General features: G+C 25.6%; 11 protein-coding genes across 11 annotated transcripts; 5 read left to right on the top strand and 6 right to left on the bottom strand.

Moving 5' to 3' along the window:
* Positions 1-138: 138 nt before the first annotated feature.
* On the bottom strand, positions 139-2,979 carry cand_002940 (TPR repeat-containing protein; the record flags this gene model as incomplete). The annotated part of the gene is made up of 1 exon (XM_067210541.1): positions 139-2,979. One exon carries the CDS (start codon positions 2,977-2,979, stop codon positions 139-141), a length of 2,841 nt encoding a protein of 946 aa, XP_067067736.1.
* A 300-nt stretch (positions 2,980-3,279) lies between these two features.
* cand_002930 (uncharacterized protein) lies at positions 3,280-4,404 on the bottom strand (the record flags this gene model as incomplete). The annotated part of the gene is made up of 1 exon (XM_067210540.1): positions 3,280-4,404. The coding sequence occupies one exon, from the start codon at positions 4,402-4,404 to the stop codon at positions 3,280-3,282; it is 1,125 nt and encodes a 374-aa protein (XP_067067735.1).
* A 416-nt stretch (positions 4,405-4,820) lies between these two features.
* On the bottom strand, positions 4,821-6,551 carry cand_002920 (thioredoxin domain-containing protein; the record flags this gene model as incomplete). The annotated part of the gene is made up of 1 exon (XM_067210539.1): positions 4,821-6,551. The coding sequence occupies one exon, from the start codon at positions 6,549-6,551 to the stop codon at positions 4,821-4,823; it is 1,731 nt and encodes a 576-aa protein (XP_067067734.1).
* A 431-nt stretch (positions 6,552-6,982) lies between these two features.
* Positions 6,983-7,930, bottom strand: cand_002910 (uncharacterized protein; the record flags this gene model as incomplete). The annotated part of the gene is made up of 1 exon (XM_067210538.1): positions 6,983-7,930. One exon carries the CDS (start codon positions 7,928-7,930, stop codon positions 6,983-6,985), a length of 948 nt encoding a protein of 315 aa, XP_067067733.1.
* A 561-nt stretch (positions 7,931-8,491) lies between these two features.
* Positions 8,492-9,512, top strand: cand_002900 (uncharacterized protein; the record flags this gene model as incomplete). The annotated part of the gene is made up of 2 exons (XM_067210537.1): positions 8,492-8,535; positions 8,642-9,512. The coding sequence occupies 2 exons, from the start codon at positions 8,492-8,494 to the stop codon at positions 9,510-9,512; spliced, it is 915 nt and encodes a 304-aa protein (XP_067067732.1).
* A 225-nt stretch (positions 9,513-9,737) lies between these two features.
* Positions 9,738-11,435, bottom strand: cand_002890 (glucose-6-phosphate isomerase family protein; the record flags this gene model as incomplete). The annotated part of the gene is made up of 1 exon (XM_067210536.1): positions 9,738-11,435. The coding sequence occupies one exon, from the start codon at positions 11,433-11,435 to the stop codon at positions 9,738-9,740; it is 1,698 nt and encodes a 565-aa protein (XP_067067731.1).
* A 342-nt stretch (positions 11,436-11,777) lies between these two features.
* Positions 11,778-12,812, top strand: cand_002880 (serine threonine-protein kinase ARK1; the record flags this gene model as incomplete). The annotated part of the gene is made up of 1 exon (XM_067210535.1): positions 11,778-12,812. The coding sequence occupies one exon, from the start codon at positions 11,778-11,780 to the stop codon at positions 12,810-12,812; it is 1,035 nt and encodes a 344-aa protein (XP_067067730.1).
* Positions 12,813-13,055: 243 nt separating this feature from the next.
* Positions 13,056-14,228, top strand: cand_002870 (uncharacterized protein; the record flags this gene model as incomplete). Its single annotated transcript, XM_067210534.1, has 3 exons — positions 13,056-13,256; positions 13,315-13,890; positions 13,953-14,228. The coding sequence occupies 3 exons, from the start codon at positions 13,056-13,058 to the stop codon at positions 14,226-14,228; spliced, it is 1,053 nt and encodes a 350-aa protein (XP_067067729.1).
* A 533-nt stretch (positions 14,229-14,761) lies between these two features.
* Positions 14,762-16,387, top strand: cand_002860 (TBC domain-containing protein; the record flags this gene model as incomplete). Its single annotated transcript, XM_067210533.1, has 1 exon — positions 14,762-16,387. One exon carries the CDS (start codon positions 14,762-14,764, stop codon positions 16,385-16,387), a length of 1,626 nt encoding a protein of 541 aa, XP_067067728.1.
* A 390-nt stretch (positions 16,388-16,777) lies between these two features.
* On the top strand, positions 16,778-17,521 carry cand_002850 (uncharacterized protein; the record flags this gene model as incomplete). The annotated part of the gene is made up of 2 exons (XM_067210532.1): positions 16,778-16,852; positions 16,943-17,521. 2 exons carry the CDS (start codon positions 16,778-16,780, stop codon positions 17,519-17,521), a joined length of 654 nt encoding a protein of 217 aa, XP_067067727.1.
* Positions 17,522-17,712: 191 nt separating this feature from the next.
* On the bottom strand, positions 17,713-19,692 carry cand_002840 (uncharacterized protein; the record flags this gene model as incomplete). The annotated part of the gene is made up of 1 exon (XM_067210531.1): positions 17,713-19,692. One exon carries the CDS (start codon positions 19,690-19,692, stop codon positions 17,713-17,715), a length of 1,980 nt encoding a protein of 659 aa, XP_067067726.1.
* Between the last annotated feature and the right edge of the window lie 1,318 nt (positions 19,693-21,010).

The following is a 21,010-nucleotide window of genomic DNA, read 5'->3' as shown; positions in this document are numbered from 1 at the left end:
AATACCGATATTTGCATGCAATATAAATATCTTTGGTAAATCATTTATCAACATTGCATGCAAATATCGGTATTAAAAAAAACTATCTAAAATAAATAATTATTTAGGATTTATTAAAATTAATCTTAAATTTATATACTATATTGTTGAAATTTCATCATGTAAAAAAGCTGTCCAATTTGGATATTCAATCTCTAATCTCTTTAAAATAGTATTTATTGCCATTTCTAATTCATCAGTTCTTTTATTGAAATTACTACGACCATCTGTACATTTGTTAATAATATTCTTTAATTCATGAATAATATTTGGAATATCTCTAATATATTTTTCTTTATTAACCATATTAATTTTATTATTAAAAATAACATCAATTGTACCTCGTAATTCTTTAAATTTACTAGAATATGCAGAAATAAAATCCTGTTTAATTATCTGAATTTCACATAAGGCATAAAACACAACTGGTTTAGATAAAACTTGTGATATCTGATTTAATAAATTATAAGCTTTATCTAATAATGAATATGATAATTCCTTAGTATTATTTAATTGAGTCCTTTTTAATAAATCAATAATTATTGGTAAAGACCATATAGGATATTTACTTATATTTGATGATAATTTAAGCATGCTTAAAAGGCATTCAAGAATAGTATTAAGATCATTCCTTTGTATTGCTATTTTAAGAGATGAATCCCACATCATCCAATTTTCTCTAGAATATTTAAGTCCTTCATTAATTGCATTTTGAGCTTCATTCCATAATTCTTTTTTTGATAATCCTGCAGCTAAATTTGCCCAAGCTTCACCTTGTTGAGGGTCTAAAGTTACAACTCTACTAAATGCTTTTAAAGCATCATCCCATTTATCTAATTTAAGTGCAACACAACCCATAGAAAACCAACAATTAACATTTGTTGAATTTATAATAGATGCTTTTTTATATGCATCTAGAGCTTTATTTAATTGACCACTCTTAAAATAATTATTTCCTAATGATCTCTGAGCTCTAGCATATTTATTACCAGATATTTTCCATGCTTCTTCATATTGTGTTAAATCATTTGTTAAATCACCTAATGAACAGTAAAGTCGTGGAGTTGGTCTTATTAATAATTGCTTCTTAATCAAATCAATAGCTTCTTCTTTTCTATTAGCAACTACAAGACAATCAACAGCATCTTCCCATAAACACATATCAACAAACATATTATAAGCTGATAATACAGAACCAATCCTCATCATTCTAATTCCTAATTCTTTCTTAGCTTCCCATATATTTGGATAATTAACTGAAAAAATAAATCTTAAACGTTCTAATACATCTGGTTCTTCATCTTTAAATTGGTCTACAAGTGATTGAAGTTGTAAACAAGCTCTATCAGCTGTTCTACCTCTATGATGTTCAGAGTAACAACGATACCATAAAGCTGTTGAATAGCATAACCAATTATGAACTTGAGATTTAATTAATTTATTCTCAATTTTAGAAACATCAAGTTGAATAATTCTATTCATTAATGCTTCTAATTGTTCATATGCCATTACATCATTTGAAGGACTTGTTTCATATAAAGAAACACCATGACATAATAATACACATTGTTCTTCAAGATTTAATGAATTACATAAACCTTCAACTTCTTTTTCATCTAATTTAACTGTTTCATATAAATCATTATCTTCATTAACTGAATCTAATAAAATATTTACTGGTAAATCATTATTATTATCTAAATTTGAATCATTCATTTGTACTACTGTTTCATTTAAATTAAGTATCCTTCTATTTCTTCTATTAATCTCAACAACTAAATGAGAAGTACTTTCTAATTGAGATATTCTTCTTCTACCTAATGCACCCGTAAAGTTATATGTAAATCCTTCAATCTTTGCAATAAGTTGTAATATTATTGCACATGGATTAGCTCTACCATACATTGCTAAAGATATTGAAAGATCAAGTAAATAATATATTATATCTTCTTTTATAATATTATGTGGTATTCCTATACATATATCTTTATCTATTAAATCAAATTTTAAATTCCGTAAAAGATCATTTTTAAATCTATCATTTATATTAAAATCTTTTAAAACTATATTGAAGTGTTTAAATAACCACGATGAATAATTTGTCAATATTATTTCTTCAAGATATGGGCATGCAGTATTTTTAGCACCACCTTCAAGACTTCTTTGCCATATTCTATAAATCCTCTGTCTCCAAAGTGGTATTAAAGTTAAATATGATATATTATTATTATTATTATTATTATTTATAAATTCAATTAATAATGAATTACAATCTAAATTGTTATTTGAATCTTCTGATAATATTTCAATTAATATTATACTAAAAGCTAAATATGGTGTAGCAGCACATCTTTGATATATATATTCCCCATCAATCTCAAGGAATTCAATACATCTTTTTGTAAATTTGGTCTCAAGATTATCGGAATTATAATCTTGTGGCCCAAAAATTAAAATATTACCAATATCATCTATTTTATTTTCACTTTTTAATTTCCACTCTTGAGTAATTTTTGAATTTATAGTATTAGGTGGACCTGTCCAATTTGATTGTAAATAGATTTTTAATAATAAAATAACAATACATAAAACTTCAAATTGACAAACTTTTTTTTCTAAATTATTATTATTATTATTAATATAATTATTGTAATATGATATTATTGATTTACCTATTTCATCAAATGACATATCTTTAAAATTTGGATAATTACTTCTTATTAATGGTGTTACAAGATATTCTAAAGATCTTGAATTTAATAATTCACTTAAAGAACATAATTCAGCAATTCTTGAGGCTTCTTTTAATCTTTCAAATATTTCTTTAGGATTTTCATTAATAGGTATATTATATTTAGATGGATATTGACTAGCTAATCTATATTCCCATATTAAAAATAATTCATCATATTCATTATCATTTGCTTCATAATTAACCATATTTAATATATCATAATATTATTAATAAAACTCCCTAATTCTCTTTTTTTCTCTTTCTTTTTATTTTTTTTCGAATCAAATATATATTAATTCGTATTGTCACAGCGCCTCCTAGTATTAATAAAGTCTTTTTAGATAATTATAAGTGATATTAGACATATTTTTAATATAAAATTAAATTATAAACAAGGATACTTAATATTATAAAGATTAATAAAAATAAATAAATATGACAATTATCGTTTATCATTATTTAACAAATTATTTGGAATTTTAAAATTATATAAAAATTTAAATAAACTATCTTGATGCACCTTTTTGAAAATGTTTTGGATCCCAATCATCACCTAAATCATTTTCCCACAAATTAATATTTGGTATAGATGAATCTTTCCGACTATCATATCTACTAGATAAAGATTCTTCAATCTTATTAATATTATTATTTAAATTTATCTGATTACTTTTTGAATTTTTATATGAATAAGATGAAATGTTGTTCACATTATTATTTGAACTTACACTATGATTATTATTATTATTAATGTTATTATATTGTGATACAGTAAAGTCTGTAGTTGAATTTGGTTCAATAACAGAACTAATTACACTTCCAACTCCTGATAAACCACTTTGTATTGTATTATTTAACCATGTTGCAGAATTTTGTACAGTATTACTTGTATTTTTCCAAAATTGATCATCTTGAACTTTTTCAATAACTACTTTCCCAGCTTCTTCAATATATGTAGTACCAGCACGTACAGAATCTATTGCACTTCCTAATATTCCATGTTCTTGTACATGATTAATAGTAGATTCTGCATAATTTTTAGTATTTGAAAATAATTTCATACTAAATGATGATATATTTTCAAGTATACTATTATTTCCATTACCAATATTTTTATCTAATAAATTTGTAAATTTCAATTTATTATTATTATCATTATCATTATTATTATTATTAATTTGACTATCATTATTTTTTAATTCATCTTTTTTATTAGTTTCTGAAATATCTTCAAGTTGCCCAATTGATATTGAAGGTATCTCAGGTGGTGATTTTCCCTCTAATAAATTTTTAAGTTTATTACGATAATAAGTAGCTACTTTTGAACAATATTTTTGTTTAATAGATAAATCAGATAATCCATATTGTTTAAATAAAGAAGAAAGTCGACTATTTCCACCTAATTCCATAAGCCTAAGTTGTCTTGAATTCCATGTATCCATTGTTATCGATCTAACAAAACTAACATGCACTCCAAGACTTCTATGAATACCACTGCAAGTTAAACAAATAAAACAACCATGGGAAACAGAAGCCCATTGTGGATGAGCAGCACCACAATCAATACATCTATTATTAGAAGGATCCAATTCTTTAATATTTCTAAAAAATTGTTGTGTTTGACTATCCATACCTTACTTTATAATCTTCTATATTTAATTTATAAATATGAATAAAAGCGAATTTATTACTTTCAGTAGTATTAAATAAGAAATAACTTTAACTCTCATCACAACTTAATGTATTAAGAATATAACCGCCCCTAACCCTCTTAAAATGTTTATTGTAGAAAAAATTCATAATTATTGTTTTAAGACTTTACTTTATTAATTTTAGATATTGGATTTTAACTAATAATATAACATATAATTAGAATTAATCCTTATAATATTAAAATTAGATTTGATAAATATCCTACATAATAGCTTAGTCATAATTAGATTTTAAAATCTATATATATAGTAAAATATTTAAAAAATAAACTTCAGTATTTAATTGATATATTAGGATTTCTAAATACTTTATAATACCTATGAATTAAAATCAATTATAATTCCTCCTTAACTCCTCTTATATCATCATCATATATATGATCATATTTATCTAAATCAACATATTTTATATTTTGTCGAATATTTAGAGGAATAGGTATATCACCTTTAATATTTGAATTTAATATATTTGAACCATCTAATAATCCATCAATATATTCATTAATATTTAAAATATCATTAAACATTTTAAATTTCCTACGTTTTGGTCTATATATAACAATACAACTATTATGAGAATAGTCACAATTAAATATTTTAAGAAAATGATCATTAATTCCATCTTGAATAGCATAAATCCAAAAGAACTTAATTGGATCATTTCTATATTTAAAAGCAATATCTTCTAATTGAATATTTCTTATTGGTGGTTTTTGATTAACAATCCATAATACACAAAATTGTGAATCTAAGTGATTACATTCTCCATTTATGTAATTATAATAAGTAAATTCATTAATTTGTTTCTTTATTTGAGAAGATTTAATTTTCTGTTTTGCACGAAAACTACCAACTAGACGACTTAAAGTAAGTGTAATTACATCATATGATATTGTATTAATTTGTATCCATTCTCCATATACAATATTATCTTCATATTCTTCAACTGATAGTATAAATGGAGGATTAATAGGTTTAGAATTTTTCATCTGAGGGGTAGATAAGAATACTTCATCAATCCAATATGAATCAGTAAGTATAGTAGCTAAACTAAGACGATCTTTAAAATCTTTAGCAATTTTTTTTAATAATGGTGATGATGTATGTTTTTTTGTAAATAATACAGCCTTAGGTAAATTAGAATTCAATTTAAGCCAATTAATAGATTGATTTTTAGTTAATAATTTTATTGAATAATCAGGTATTTGATTAGTAATCCAATTTCCTATATTAGATTCAGTAAATAGATCACCTTTATATATTATTTCATTATGATTCTCTTTTATAAACATAGATATATATGGATATTGTTTTATATTATAAGATTGACAAATTTGATAATTATTATCACAATTAATTGCTAAAAATTCAATACCATATGAATTCATAACTTTTGCTATATTATTATAAATATTTACAAGCTCTTTACAAGGGCCACAACCAGGTCTATAAAAATTAATAATTAAGACCCATTCATAAGACTTTAATTTTTCTTTAATATCAGATGATGATGAATATTCAGAGATATATTGTGAATTTGCATATAAATTCTGTAAATTAGTATATCCATTATATTGTTGCCTATGTTGATTATTAAATTGGGTATTACCTTGATGATCATTACTAAATTTAAATTGTCCACCACCAAAGTGAAATGTATTTCCACCAGATTGAAATTTAAAACCACCAAAATTATTAAAACCACCAAATCCACCAAATCCACCAAATCCACCAAATCCATTAAAATCATTAAATCCTCCAGCTGATGTTCCATCATTTTTTAGTCCTTCTTCACCAAATTTATCATATTTTTGCCTTAGATTAGGATCACTTAACACTTCATAGGCATTAGCTACTTCCATAAATTTATCTTTTGCATCGGGATTTTTATCAGGATGATATTTTAAGCTAAGTTTACGATATGCTTTTTTAATAGTTGCATCATTTGCATTTCTTGGAACACCTAATATCTTATAATAATCTTTACCAGATAAACAAGGGAGAATAAGAAATATTGCAATATATATCAATGTTAACAATAAATAATGAGTTTTAAATCCCAACATAACCAAATAAAAATGAAATAAACACAAATCTCCAGTTATTATTAATATATAATGAAATTATATTACTTATGATTATTTTAACTTTTTTTTTTCTTTTTTGTGTAATTCTCTTCTTCCCCTGAATATCAAGCTATGATACAATAAAGGCCACAGTACAAAAAACCCGCATAATAGATAGGTTACCCATTCACCGCCATCCCCTATTTTCTCTTTTTTTAAGCAGATAATAACAAAAAGAAAAAAAAAAAAAAAAAAGCTACTTCAATTAGGTAATAGAATGAATTATATAATGTGAATATGTAATCCACGTATTACTCTGATTTTAAACTATTAATTTCCCCTACATATTCCTTAAAAAAGAAAAATCAAATTAGTAAAGCAATTGTGTATAGCTTAGCTAATACAATATGAAAGTAATAATATCTCGAATACTAAGATCCATGCTCTTGTTTATTAGATCTCCCCCTATTTGAACGCCTCATACCTCTTTGATAAGATGGACCATGTGATCTTAATGCAGATGCACCAAATGTCTCCTTATCAATTTGTTTTTGTTTCTCTCTTAATGCTCTTTGTTGAGCATCAATTTGACCACTTTTCTTCTTAGTTCTCTCTGGATCTAATGTTTCACATGAAATACTGTCAAAAAATCCACTAGTCTTACTATAACCACCTACAGGTAAAGATTGATTAGATACATTATTTTGTTCAATTTGAATTTGAAGTGGTTGTGACTTATCAAATTTCTTATTTTGTTCTGAAAAATTAAATTCAGTATCAAGTTCAGCTTTTAATGTTTGATTAACACGTGGTTTTAATTCACCCACTACAAATGAACGCTGATTATTTGTTGTATGATGGTGATTATTAGTATGATAATTTCTATTTGATCCCCTATTGCGGTTTCTATTATTATCTTTTTGTTCTTTTGGTTGTTTTCTTGAATTAGAACTAGTTATATTTTGTACGGGTACCCCTGCTGATTGAACCGACTTCTCCATAGCATTATTTAAGATTGGAGGATCAATTAAATGTAAGTTTGTTTGGGCATGTTGATTAATATCTGTAGTTGGTCTATTACAAGAAGATTTAGGTTTTTCATTCACACTAACTGATATTATTGCTGAATCTTGAGGAAAGTTTGTATTTGTTTGACATACAGCTAAATCTGTAATATCACTACCTCTAAAAACAATCATTTCAAATATTGTTGGTGTTGGAGGTATTTCAGGTAAACATCGTCCTTCAGTACCAAAATGGCGTACATCCTTTAAAGTAATTGTAGACTCATCAACATCTATAGAGTGTAGAATACCTTCATATCTATTCTCATTTCGAGATATTATTGTTATCTTACTTCCAATATATTCGTGGACCATTACAAATTTTTTGTATAATACTTAGACTTATCCCTTAAGTAATATTACTTAGGATATAGCTCAAAGCTCTAACTATATTAATAATAAAAGAAGTAAATTACTTAGACCCAAATAAAAAGTCTATATATTTATAAAGTTGTCAAAACGATTTATTTCTTATTATGTTTTCTAAATATTCCTTATGGAGTATCATTCTAACAAGACAAGTCACCAAAAAAAAGAAAAAAAAAGAAAAAAGCGCCACATTTTATAAGCGGGTTATTATTTTTTTAACTTTTTAAATATTAGGAAATAATCAATTATATTATAATTTAATTGAAAATAAAGAAAGAAAAGAAATCAAAATAATAAGAAAATTTTAGAAAAAGTACATCAAATTTTATTTGAAGAAATTTTAGGATGGAATGAATAGGATATTAAAGTTTTTTTTATATTTAAATATTTAACAGTAGTAGGCGCTAATTTGTCAATTTTATAATATTATTTCTTTAGGCATATATAAAAATAGATCTCTAGTTATTAATTAAATTGTTTTGAATTATATAGAGTTTTTTTAAAATTATGGTTAATATTCTAACATATTTTATACTTTTTTATTATATATTGTAAGTTAATGAATACTAGTATACTATATGTCAATATATATACTTGTATTTAAAGATAATATTTTGTAAGTATATAATTAATCTTCTTTATTTATATTTATATAAGATTAGGAAGTGCACTCAGTAAAATTAGTATTAATACTGAGGATAATATAGGAATAGATCTTAATAAAAAATCAAATGAAGTAGAAGAAATACTTTATAATATAGGCTCAGAACCATCTATAAATGAATATATAGATGAGGATTCATTTTTAAAGTTTAAAACAGACAGTATACGATACTTTAATATTGAAGATATACCTATAGGTGAAGATCAAAGAGATAGCAAATTTCAGCGTATAATACAGAGTGGAATAAAATTTGCAGAATATTCGAGAATTTTATCAAAAAAAGAACATCAGAACACTGTGATATTAATTGGAGATAAGAAAAAAAGAATAGAATTTTCAAATAATGAAAGGGATATTGCATCTTCAGCTATTTTAGCTTCAATTATAATGTTAAGATCTTTACTATATAAGGAATTATCAAGTAATATACGTTGGATATATGCTATATATTTTCCATTATTATTAAAAGCATATGAAGATGCATCAAATCGTACAAGTATAGGAAATGGGATACTTAGTCGTGGATTTTCTAAAAGATATCTTAAAAGCTTAGGAAGACTGAATAGAGCATTAACATTCTTAACTAAAAATGTTAATAAAATTGTCCCAAGTGGTGAGTACTCCTATAAAACAAAACCACTTGAATTTTGGGATGTAATTGAATCATTAATTGTGACTCCAGCTCATGGTTTACTCAATACGGATGTTATTTCTGATGATTCATTCAATCCAAGTCGACAATATTTAGATGAAGTAATATCACTATTTAGATCGAAAAAGTATAAAATAGCTATGGCCCAGAATAATGCAAAAACAGCATTTTACTACTTTTTGAATAAAGATGCGATATTACATCAAATATGAGATTATAGAAACTAATATAAGTTTATAAAAAAGATGAAACATAAATTTAAAATAGAATAGGGATAAAGATATTTATTAATAATCTAGAAATTATCAGAGGAGATTTGTAAAGTAATTTAACAATAGTTTCCCATTTCAGTGGGATATTATTGTAATTTTATTTTATCATAAAATAAAATTATTTACCATAACTTTAAATATTTTATAATAATCTAGAATTATATCTCATAGATTAGAAGTTTGTTTAAAAGTTGAACTTTCAAGATAATAATTAAATAATCTTCTTGTTGGACCCGGTAATTTAGATTCTTTTAAATGTATTTGTTCAGGTGAAGAATCAGATCTTTTCATTACCATCAAGTCACGGATATCTTTAGCTAGTACTTTCCCAAGTTCTACACCAAATTGATCAAAACTATTAATATTAAGTAAAAATCCTTCTACTACAGTTCTATGTTCATATAATGCTAATAATTGACCAATATAAAAAGCATTACAAATTGGGAGTAATAAAATTATAGATGAACGATTTCCTGGAAAATATCGATGAATATTAGATTTGTCTGTTATATCATTAGTTGGTTTTCCAATAGCCAAAGCATCTGGTTGAGCAAAAAAATTACACATCAATTCATCATGATTAGATATATGTTCATTCATTAAATGAAAATCTTGTTGTGAATGAACAAAACCAATAAATTCACAATTTGTACAATTCCTACCTTGATGAAGTAATTGATAGAAACTATGTTGAGCATTAGTACCTGGTTCACCAAAATAAATTGGGCTAGTTTGATATTTTTCTAATACTAAATTATTATCTAATGTTACCCCTTTTCCATTACTTTCCATTAGTAATTGTTGTACATGAGCTGGAAATCTACACAATGCTTGACAATATGGGAGTATAGCTACACATGGTTTATTCATAAATGTTGAATTATAAATACCTAATAATCCTAATAATACGGGTAAATTTCTTCCTAAAGATGCAGATACAAAATGTTGATCCATTTCCCAACATCCATCTAAAAATTCTTGTATAATACTTACACCAAAGTGAATAGAAAGTGGAACCAATCCAACAGCACTACATACAGAAAATCTACCCCCAACCCAATCCCAAAATCCAAATACATTATTTACTGGTATTCCAAATACTGATGTTGCCCTTATATTAGTACTAACTGCAACTAAATGTCTACTAACTGCACTTTCACTTTTCAATGATTTATGTAACCATTCTTTAATAGTTTTTGCATTTAGTATAGTTTCTACTGTTGTAAATGTCTTGCTTACAATTATAACTAATGTAGTTTCTGGATGAAACCCCTCAGTAGCTCTTTTAATATCTGTTGGATCTACATTTGCTAGAAATCTTAACCTACGACCGGAAGAAGCTTCAAGGCCCTCCCTAGTTGTTCTTAATGCTTCATATACAAATTCAGGACCCAGATAACTACCACCAATACCAATGCATATGACATCTTTCAATATTTTACCTGTAGAACCTAAAATTTCACCAGATCTAACAGAATTTGCAAATTTAAAAATTCTTTTATTAACATCTGCTACATCATTCAAGATATTATGCTGACCACCTAAGTAAATAGGAGTTGAAGATTTAGATCTTAAAGCTATATGTAATACACTACGATTTTCCGTCATATTTATAACTCTACCATTAAACATTGATTGAATTTTATCGGTTAATCTTGCATCCAGTGCTAAGTTCAATAACAATTCCAAACCTTCTGAATCTAACTGTTGTCTTGTAAAGTCCATTACAATATCTCCATACTTTGCTAATAAACAAGCATTTCTAGATTCATTTTCTAGTAAATCACGTATGTGAAACCCTTTTTGCTTTTCTACATAATTTAATAATGCTTCATATGTTGGTAGTTGATTTAAATCAGGCATTTCTATAAGATCCAATCTCTCTAAATGCTAAATGAAAAATCCTGCAAAATTTAAAATTAAACTGACTAATTAAAATTTTAAGTTTAATCCTTTATTATAGATATCTTGTGTAGATGAGATTATATTTAAAAGATTTTAAGCGGTATATAATTTTATATTATTTATATGTAGCGGTTTAATTTTACATCTGTCAGGTACAGCTACCCCACACAAGAGATAAAATATAATAAAAAGACGTGAAAGTATTAAATAGATATTTCTTTTTCTTTTCTTTTTATATAACCTACTTTGTTATAGATGACTTATTGAAGTTATATAAAATAAAAAATATAATATGAAGAAATGAGTGAGGTCTGTGATAATCAAAATGGAAGTAACCAAAGGCTCACATCAACAAGAGTAATTCGTCGAAGTTCTCCATTTTTAAGAGCCCCTAGGATGTATTCAATATCCGACTTGGCATTAGCATGTCCATTACATTGTCCAGAATTAAGTTTATCTGATTTTGATATTGGTAGAAGACTAGGTAGTGGTCAATTTGGATCTGTTTATTTAGCTCGTGAACGCCGTACTAAATATGTTGTTGCACTTAAAGCCTTAAGAAAAAAGAATTTAGTAAGAAGTGGGATGGAGGCACAAGTACGTAGAGAAATAGAGATACAAGCTCACCTAAAACATCCAAATATTTTACAATTATATGCATGGTTTGAAGAGAATAGTCGGATTTGGTTAGTTATAGAAATTGCACCAGGAGGTGAGTTATATGAAAAATTATGTACAGAAGGGCCTCTAAGAGAGTTGCAGGCAGCTTGCTATATGAAAATGATGATCGAAGCTATACAATGTTGTCATAAGAAACATGTAATTCATCGTGATATAAAACCAGAAAATATCTTGATAGGAGTAGATGGCCAATTGAAATTAGCTGACTTTGGATGGTCATCTCACATTAATAATAATCGAAGTAGAAGACGGACATTCTGTGGTACATATGATTATTTACCACCTGAAATAACTCGTAAACAGGAATATGGTCCAGAGGTTGATATTTGGTCACTTGGTGTATTATGTTATGAATTAGTTAAAGGGGAACCACCATTCCCTTCTAATCAAGGACATAATGTTCAATATTATTTAATACAAAATAAGCAACCAGAGTATTCATCTCATTGGTCACCTGTCCTTATAAGTTTTATTCATGCAGCCCTACAGAAATTACCTCAAAATAGGATTTCTATTGATGATATGCTTAAACATCCATTTATTACAAAATATACAACAACATCTGTACCTATGCAACCTAAGGGTTCTTTATCAAACAACATCAATATGTCGAATAATGATGAGAACCTTACTATTAGTCATAATCAAGCTTGATTCCTTTTTTTTTGTTTTATTACTTCTGTAGCTTTATCTAATCTTATATAAGAATATAAGAATATTTTATATTAAATATATTCACTACTATCATACGTAATTTTTAAAGTCACTATTTGTTTTGTTACCATTGTGTACTGCGGCAAATATCCCCTCATCAGAATCCCTATCAATATAAACCCCCACCCCCTCATATAATTAAAACGAAATTTCTTTATTACTCTTCCTTATATTTATATTAACATGCTTTGGATTGATAAATACCAGCCACATCGCCTAAATGAGCTACTTTGTCATAAACAGCTAAATTGCCTTTTAGAAAAAATAGCAAATGGTTCTAATAAGACTATTCCTCATTTAATATTTTATGGGCCATCAGGCAGTGGTAAAAAGGCTAGAATATCTGCTATACTACATGAAGTATTTGGCGATTCAGTTGATAAGGTATTTCTATATTTATTTTTTAATGACATAACTGTATTATATACTTGAAATATTTTAGGTAAAGGCAGATATTATAAAACCTGAGGGAATTAATTCTGATTTTGTAGTATGCCAAAGTTCTCATCACATGCAAATTAGTGCTCCTGATCTGGGTACTAAAGATAGAGTAGTTACCCAGTATCTTATTAAACAACTTAGCAGTCAAGTAGGAGCTAATACTTTTTTTAAAAAAAGTCCTAATTATAGAGTATTTGTAATATTGGAATCTGATGTACTGAGTATGGAAGCTCAAGCAGGATTAAGAAGAACAATGGAAAAATATGCTGCAAATAGTCGTGTTATATTACATTGTGAACAACTTTCATCCATTATATCACCCTTAAGAAGTAGATGTCTCTGCATTAGAGTACCATTACCCTCACATAGTGAGATTGTTTGTGTTCTAAGTCATATTGCTAAATCTGAGGGTTTAAATGTATCAAATGAATATCTTATAGATATTACAACTGCGTCTGAAGGAAATCTGCGTCGAGCAATTCTTCTTCTTGAAACTGCTGCTGTACAAAATTTTTCTTTATCTCCCTCTAATATGAAACTACCATGGCAACGTGTTTGTAACGATATTGCAGCTAATGTAAGTTCTTATTATTGTTATTATAGATCATATACTGAACTTTGTTAATTATTTTACTTTAGGTTATTAAGAATCCTCATCCAAAGACTCTTCTAGACATTCGTGAACCAATATATGACTTATTATCTAGTTGTATTCCAGCTGATATAGTTCTCGTTACATTAACAAAGCAAATACTTAGTTTAGCACCTAATAATATCAAGTCACGTATTATTGCTGCTGCTGCTCACTATAGTCATACTCTTAAATTGGGCAGCAAGGATATTTGGCACTTAGAAGCCTTCCTTGCTCAAGTAATGAATTTTTCAAAGCATTCAAAAGTCTCTAGTTCTAATTAATACAAAGTAGGAAGTGAATATCTATATTTGAAGATAAATATGTAATACTGCTGAGAATTATTATATTCAAAGATTATAATAGTTGAATTGTGATCCTTTAGTTTTCTTTAAATTAATATTCTATGAATTAGTTTAATTATATCAGAAATATATGTGGAGTCTTTAATATAGTTGTGTAAAATTTTAATATCACATAAATTTGTACTTTGTATATTATGTACAATAAGAGGATAATCATTTATAGATATTTGAATTATATAAGTATGAAACGAATCAAGTAGTCTATTATATATATAAAGAAATATATTAAGCTATATTTTCACACTTTCTTACTAAGAGGACTAAAAGAGGACACCGGTGTAGGTCATGCAATTTGTGGCGCTTAACATCGATATGGTATGCGCCATTTCCTTCTTTTTTCCTTATTCTGACCACTTTTAATGGTATTTAGAGATTAATTCATAGTTAATATAAAGAGATACTTTTTTTTTATTAAGATGATACGAACAAAATAGAAAGATCGATTCTTCTTAATGGCAACCAATAAGGAGGGTGGAAATCTAATATCCTTACTGGCTGCAAAAAGAGCTTATAACTTTTTCCTACCTGAATTAAATAATAAGACTACAGCCAAAAATTTTGAATTTACTGTATACTCTCAGTGGGAAAGGTTACAACCACATTGTAAGTGTGAACGTGATGAATTTGGTAGATGTAAACGTTTCTTAAGTTGGTTAGATACTGGTGGCTACAAAGATATTGATTTGAACAATATCTATAGTGATATAACAAACTTATTTGATCACCTAACAAGATTAGGAACTGGATTAGATATAAGTATTAAGAAAAAAACAAGCTCTGAATTTTCTGGTGAAAATCTATTAAATCGTATATTCTCATACAAAATAATGAATAGCATATATATGGATGTATGTAGAACTTATCCATCTATAACATTTTTCCGTGAAGAAGGCCGTTATTCATTGAGTAGAATACTTTTAGTATATTCTATATTTGATTTACAGGTTGGATATGTTCAAGGTATGAACTTCTTAGTAGGATGTATATTATGGCATTCTCATAGCGAAGAACTAGTTTTTTATATATTAGTCTGTTTAATGTTTAATTATGGTATGAGAGAAATGTATATTGCAGGATTACCTGGCCTTCAAATTCGCTGTAAAATATTAGATGAGATGATTGAGAAGGAGCTTCCATTAATATGGTACCATATGAACAAACAAGGTGGAACGATTGATATGCTTGCTACTGACTGGTTTCTTACTTTATTTTCATACAGTATTCCATTAGACATTATTGGATATTTTTGGGATGATATTTTTGAACAAGGGTGGCTTCCAGTATTTAAATTAATTTTATATAGACTACAAAGGCTAGAAGATCGTATTTTAGACTCTCATGATATTGCAGATATGATGAATATTATTAAATACTCAACACCTACATCTAAGAATGGAATTGTTGGCAACATATTGGGAATATTTAAAGATGAATTTAGTAAAACTACATTAGGGAAATGGATTAATAATATAGGAAATATTTCATCAAGTAATAATATAGATAATATGTATGCTACATTTAGGAATCAACCATATGCTTTAACAAATGATCCAAATACTATTGCATTACCCCAGGTATGGCTTGAATTAGTCACAGAAGCTCCTTTTGAAATTAATTTAACAAGTAAAATGCTACTAGATATAGAGAATAAGGTGAGGAGTTGTATTGAATATAATGATTCATCACCCTTATCAGTTAATCTATATCGTGTTCATAATATAAATACAGTTGAAAATCATTATCAAGAAGAATCTCGTGAAGTCGATGAATTATTAAATAGGAAGGACATCCCTACAAATATAGAGCAAAATATAAATATAAATGATCATATAGAAAAAGAGAGATCACATAATATGTTCAACATATCTCATTATAACGAAGTAATTGAAGATTTATATAAACAAAAGAATATAGATCTAAATATATCCAATAAAATATCTGATATATTCACATCTATTGAATCTTGTATAGAAATATTATTACAAAAGAGTAATCAGCAGGAGCATTTACAGAAATTGATAAATAATAGTGGACATGATAGTAATAAACTAAAGTTTGGTCCTTGGATAAATCACTAATTAATCACTTAACTAATAGCGCTATAAATACTACTAACAAGCGGATTTCTGAAATTATCACTTAAGTAATTTTTAGATTAAAAACAATAATATATAATATTTTTGGTTGTTCTTTATTTATAAAGAATTAGTGTAACTGAGAAATCTTGAATAATATCTTGTTTTGGGTAAGCTGTAATTTCTATTAAGTATAGATATACATTATTGTGTATATACAAAATTTATAACAATTATATTAAACTGTATAAAAGTATATACAGTATTAAATAACTTAATGATACATAATTAATAAATATAATGAAGATTTAGCTTGGATTATTTTAACTTACTGTTAATCATGTAGGCTATCAGCTTGAAATATTGAATTTAGTAGTAATATTAATATTGAAAATGACAGAATACCTAACAAAACTAATAAAAAGTATAGAAGAAGAATTTATTACTTTATCATACAATTTAGAATTGGTATGTTCATAATTATTAATAAATATATTTTGAAAACTTATCAATAATTTACAAATTTATTCAACTATAACTAATTACTTTATATTTAAGTTTGGAAACTCCTTACTAGATAAATCACTTGATGAGCAAGTTAAAAAAGTACTGAAAATAGAGCATACAACATGTACAACAGCTATAAAGTGTTTAGATGAAGTAATAAAAGTTATAGAAAGTCAATCAGATGTAGAAAGCTATATGAAAGAATTTTGTGAAACAGAAATTAGTCAAGAAAAATATCTAATTATGGAGAAATTGAAAAATTTGAAATTAAAACATAAAGAATTATTAGAATCTTTAAAATATCAGGAAGAAATGAAACGTGTTTTAGAAACTATGTGTTATCATAAACAGAGACAAATAATGGAACGTCATAAATGGAACGAAATTAACTCATGTAAATCTCAAAATAATAATTCAATAGATCTAAATTATATACAAGCTATTACACATATAAATAGTATTAATACTGATCAGTTTAATTTAGATATGTTAATTGAACATAATTGTGAAGTTGATGAACAAATTAAAGTAAAACTTGATGACAAAAATTCCAAAATTTCTTTAAATGAAGTATTAAAATATCGTATAGAGCTGATAAATGAAGGTCTAGAATTGGAATGCACTTTGTAAGTGAAATCTTTTTTTTCAATACTAAACTGAAAATTTTATATCTAAATAAAGAAATTATATTTATAATTTATAAATGTAAAGATTATAATTTATATTCCATTATAAGTTGTTTATTTTACTTTATATTCAAATAGTAATTTAATATTAAAACTTCATTAAATTTTAAATTTCAAAATATATTACTGAATAAATTAGGTAACATTATCATTAATTCTATGAGCCATAACTTTATGTTCATAGATTTCTTTCATAGGTATAAGTTTATGACATATATCACAATTAATAGTTTTAGATCCACAATAAGACTCATGAGAAGTAAGATTATAGTAGTATTTATCTTTGAAATCTACTATATGACCATCTATCCCAGCTTCAACATGATTACCACAAAATCTACATAAAATAATACGTTTAGAACAAGTTTCTAATTGATGAAGTTTAATATTAATAGGAGCTATAGATTCATTACATAATCCACATTCAATAGTTGTATGATATAGTTTAATATGATGATCTTGAAGTTCTTTCTTAATTCCCAAATTACAAATATTACAATGGATATGTTGTTTAAGTTCTACTTTCTTCATTATTACACCACAAATTTCACATTTACTATATAGGCGTTGACAATGTAATGAATGCATTGTTAATGATTCATTTGGTATTAATCTATTACAATTAGTACAATTAATCATATTTATTTTAGAACTTATCTCATCTGTATTAATTTCATCTTTGTTATTTGTAGAAACTACTAATTCATTACTTTCTTCTATTTTAAGTTTTGTTCTAAAAGTACCTAATATTAATTGATTTGAATTTGTTATATCTTGAATTGGTAAAAAGGTAATATTAATTATACTAGGGAAGAAATCCAAAGGTTGTGAAGATCCCAAATTGTTTTCTGATATTTGATCTAAATTAAAAAAATTTAAATTATTTCTAAAATCATTCATAGGTAAACAATCTAAAATATCTTGATATTTTATATTTAATTGATTGTTATTTTCTGGATATGATCTGATATAGTGAAGATGCTTAGATGCCTCCATTAATGGTGGAAATGATACAAAAAATTCAAATTCAAAATTACTTTCAATTGATATATTAATAGTTACTATTTTATTATTATTCCTTTTTGTCAATAATTTTCTAATTTCAAATGGTATTAGTACTTTAACGGAATTACAAGTATAATAATTCTCTTTAGTTTTATTAGATTCAATATTGTTTATAATATTAGTTTCATATTTATTATTCTTATCTTTGTTATTATATTCACCAATATCTTCATTTAATTTACTCTCTTTAAATTGAAACTTTAATACATCACTAATATTTAATATTATATCATCCTCATTAATTCCATTATTATCTTCATTTTCATTCAGTGTATTAATATCATTTGTAATTAAATCAATAGCTAGATCTGTATTAATAATACAAGTAGCATCTTCAGGTTCTATCTGTTTTACCTTAACTACAGCCAAAGGTTCTCGTCTTAATTTTGAGTGTAGTGAATATATTATTAAAGTATCATTTTTTGTTAAAGTTGAGAAATAATCACGTAAATATGATTCCAATAATGGTTTAATATTTGGTAAATTTAAAATTCTATCATAATTTTGTACTAATTCAAATAATGCATATGAAGCTTTACATAATCTTACATATTCAATTCTTATTAATAAATAATTATCAAGTGATGTATTATTTATTTTTAAGCATCTTAATACTTTATTGGGTAAACCTATTTTTCCAGAAGATGATGAAAAATCTAATACACTACAATGTGTAATATTTGATTCATCAGATTCACATCCATCATTATTTATAACTTCAAGCTTGAATAATAAAGGATATGAATTATCATTATTAGATAATGATGAAAGTATCTCTATTGGTAAAGATACACGATCTGTTTCTCCATGATTTATTGTTAATAATTTAGATAATTCCTTATCATATTTTAAAAGCCAACTTTTTGTATCCTTTTTTTCTGATAATTGTTGTTTAAAGTATAAATATTCAAGTTTACTTGTCTTATCCTCACTTGGCCTAGTATAACTATTAATACATTTCATAGCTTGTAAATTTTTTTTAAGTTGTTTATCACGTTCCTTTTGGTGCAATGCTTTTAACTTCTTATCAGATAATTCAAATTCATCCATTCTAAACTTCAGATCTTAATTCATATATTATTTAATATTGATCAAGGTAATATATAATCTATTAATATAGTACTCCCTTAATCTAATTTACAATATTAATATTATATAAAATAAATATATATAAAAATTTTAAGGAGAAAAGAAGGAAGAGGAGGAGAAAAAAAATAAAATAAAATAAAAAGTTTTAGAATACCAATGTTTGTAATTTTCTTAGTTAACTTCAATATAAAACCTTTAGAAACCGCTTAGATACTAAAAATTCCAAGATCTAAAATTGTATGTATAGACCGCTAAATCTAAACGTTATTTAATAGATACTATTTTACAAGTTGTTATATTACCAGTTAATCCTCTATATGTAACTAAAAGAAAAGTTCAATAATATAAAATGATTTTTTTTTCCTTTTATTTTACCTAATTTCAATATCTATAATAGATTAATAAAATGTACCTATATAAATATTAAAATATGAGATTTTGAGCTCGAAAATAAGATAGATAATGCAATAAGAAATAATAATAATGCCACACTTAATATTATATTAACTGATAAATATATATTCAATATTAATGATTGTTAAATACAAAATAACAAAGGCTTGTTAATTATTGCTAAATAACAGACATTACTTGTATATTTATCTCTTGATTAAGATTATTCTAATGGTACCATATTTTGCAATTATTCCGCAAATAATTATTGTAATATTGTCATCTGGTGATTTATTTACTCAAAAAGTACAAAGATATTATTTTATTAAAGCTATCGATATATTTGAAGATAATATTAATTATAAAGATATAAGTAAAATAAAAGAAAATAGAACTAAAATTAATTATGAAAATTATATAGAGAATTTAAATTTAAAAGAAAATATAGGAAATATTAATCATAAAATAAGAGATGAAAATATACCCAATTTAATCCCTGAAATTATAGATCAAATTAGTGATATTAATACAAACGAAAAAAATATAGATATTTCAAATTCCGTAAGTATTTTACATAACAAAATTATAGGAGATATTCCATCATATAAAAATTTGCAATTATTATCCTATAATAATCCACAAGGAAGTTTAAAAGAAGAATCTTATGATAAGGAGGTTACACAAATATCAACAATAAAAAAGCCAGTAACAACTTCTAATAATATAGAAAAAATATTAAATACTACTAAAGTGATAAATCAAACTTTAGCTAAGCCTATAACAACTACAGCTATATTACCACCTATAGCAACAGCTACAATACAAACTGCAACTACAACTACGACAACAACTACAACAATACCAACTACAACTACAACAATACCAA

This window comes from Cryptosporidium andersoni, assembly GCF_001865355.1.
Source record: "Cryptosporidium andersoni isolate 30847 chromosome Unknown contig_81, whole genome shotgun sequence".
NCBI lineage: Eukaryota > Apicomplexa > Conoidasida > Eucoccidiorida > Cryptosporidiidae > Cryptosporidium > Cryptosporidium andersoni.
The sequence above is the reverse complement of the archived record's forward strand: the minus strand, read 5'-3'. Positions and strand labels throughout refer to the sequence as shown.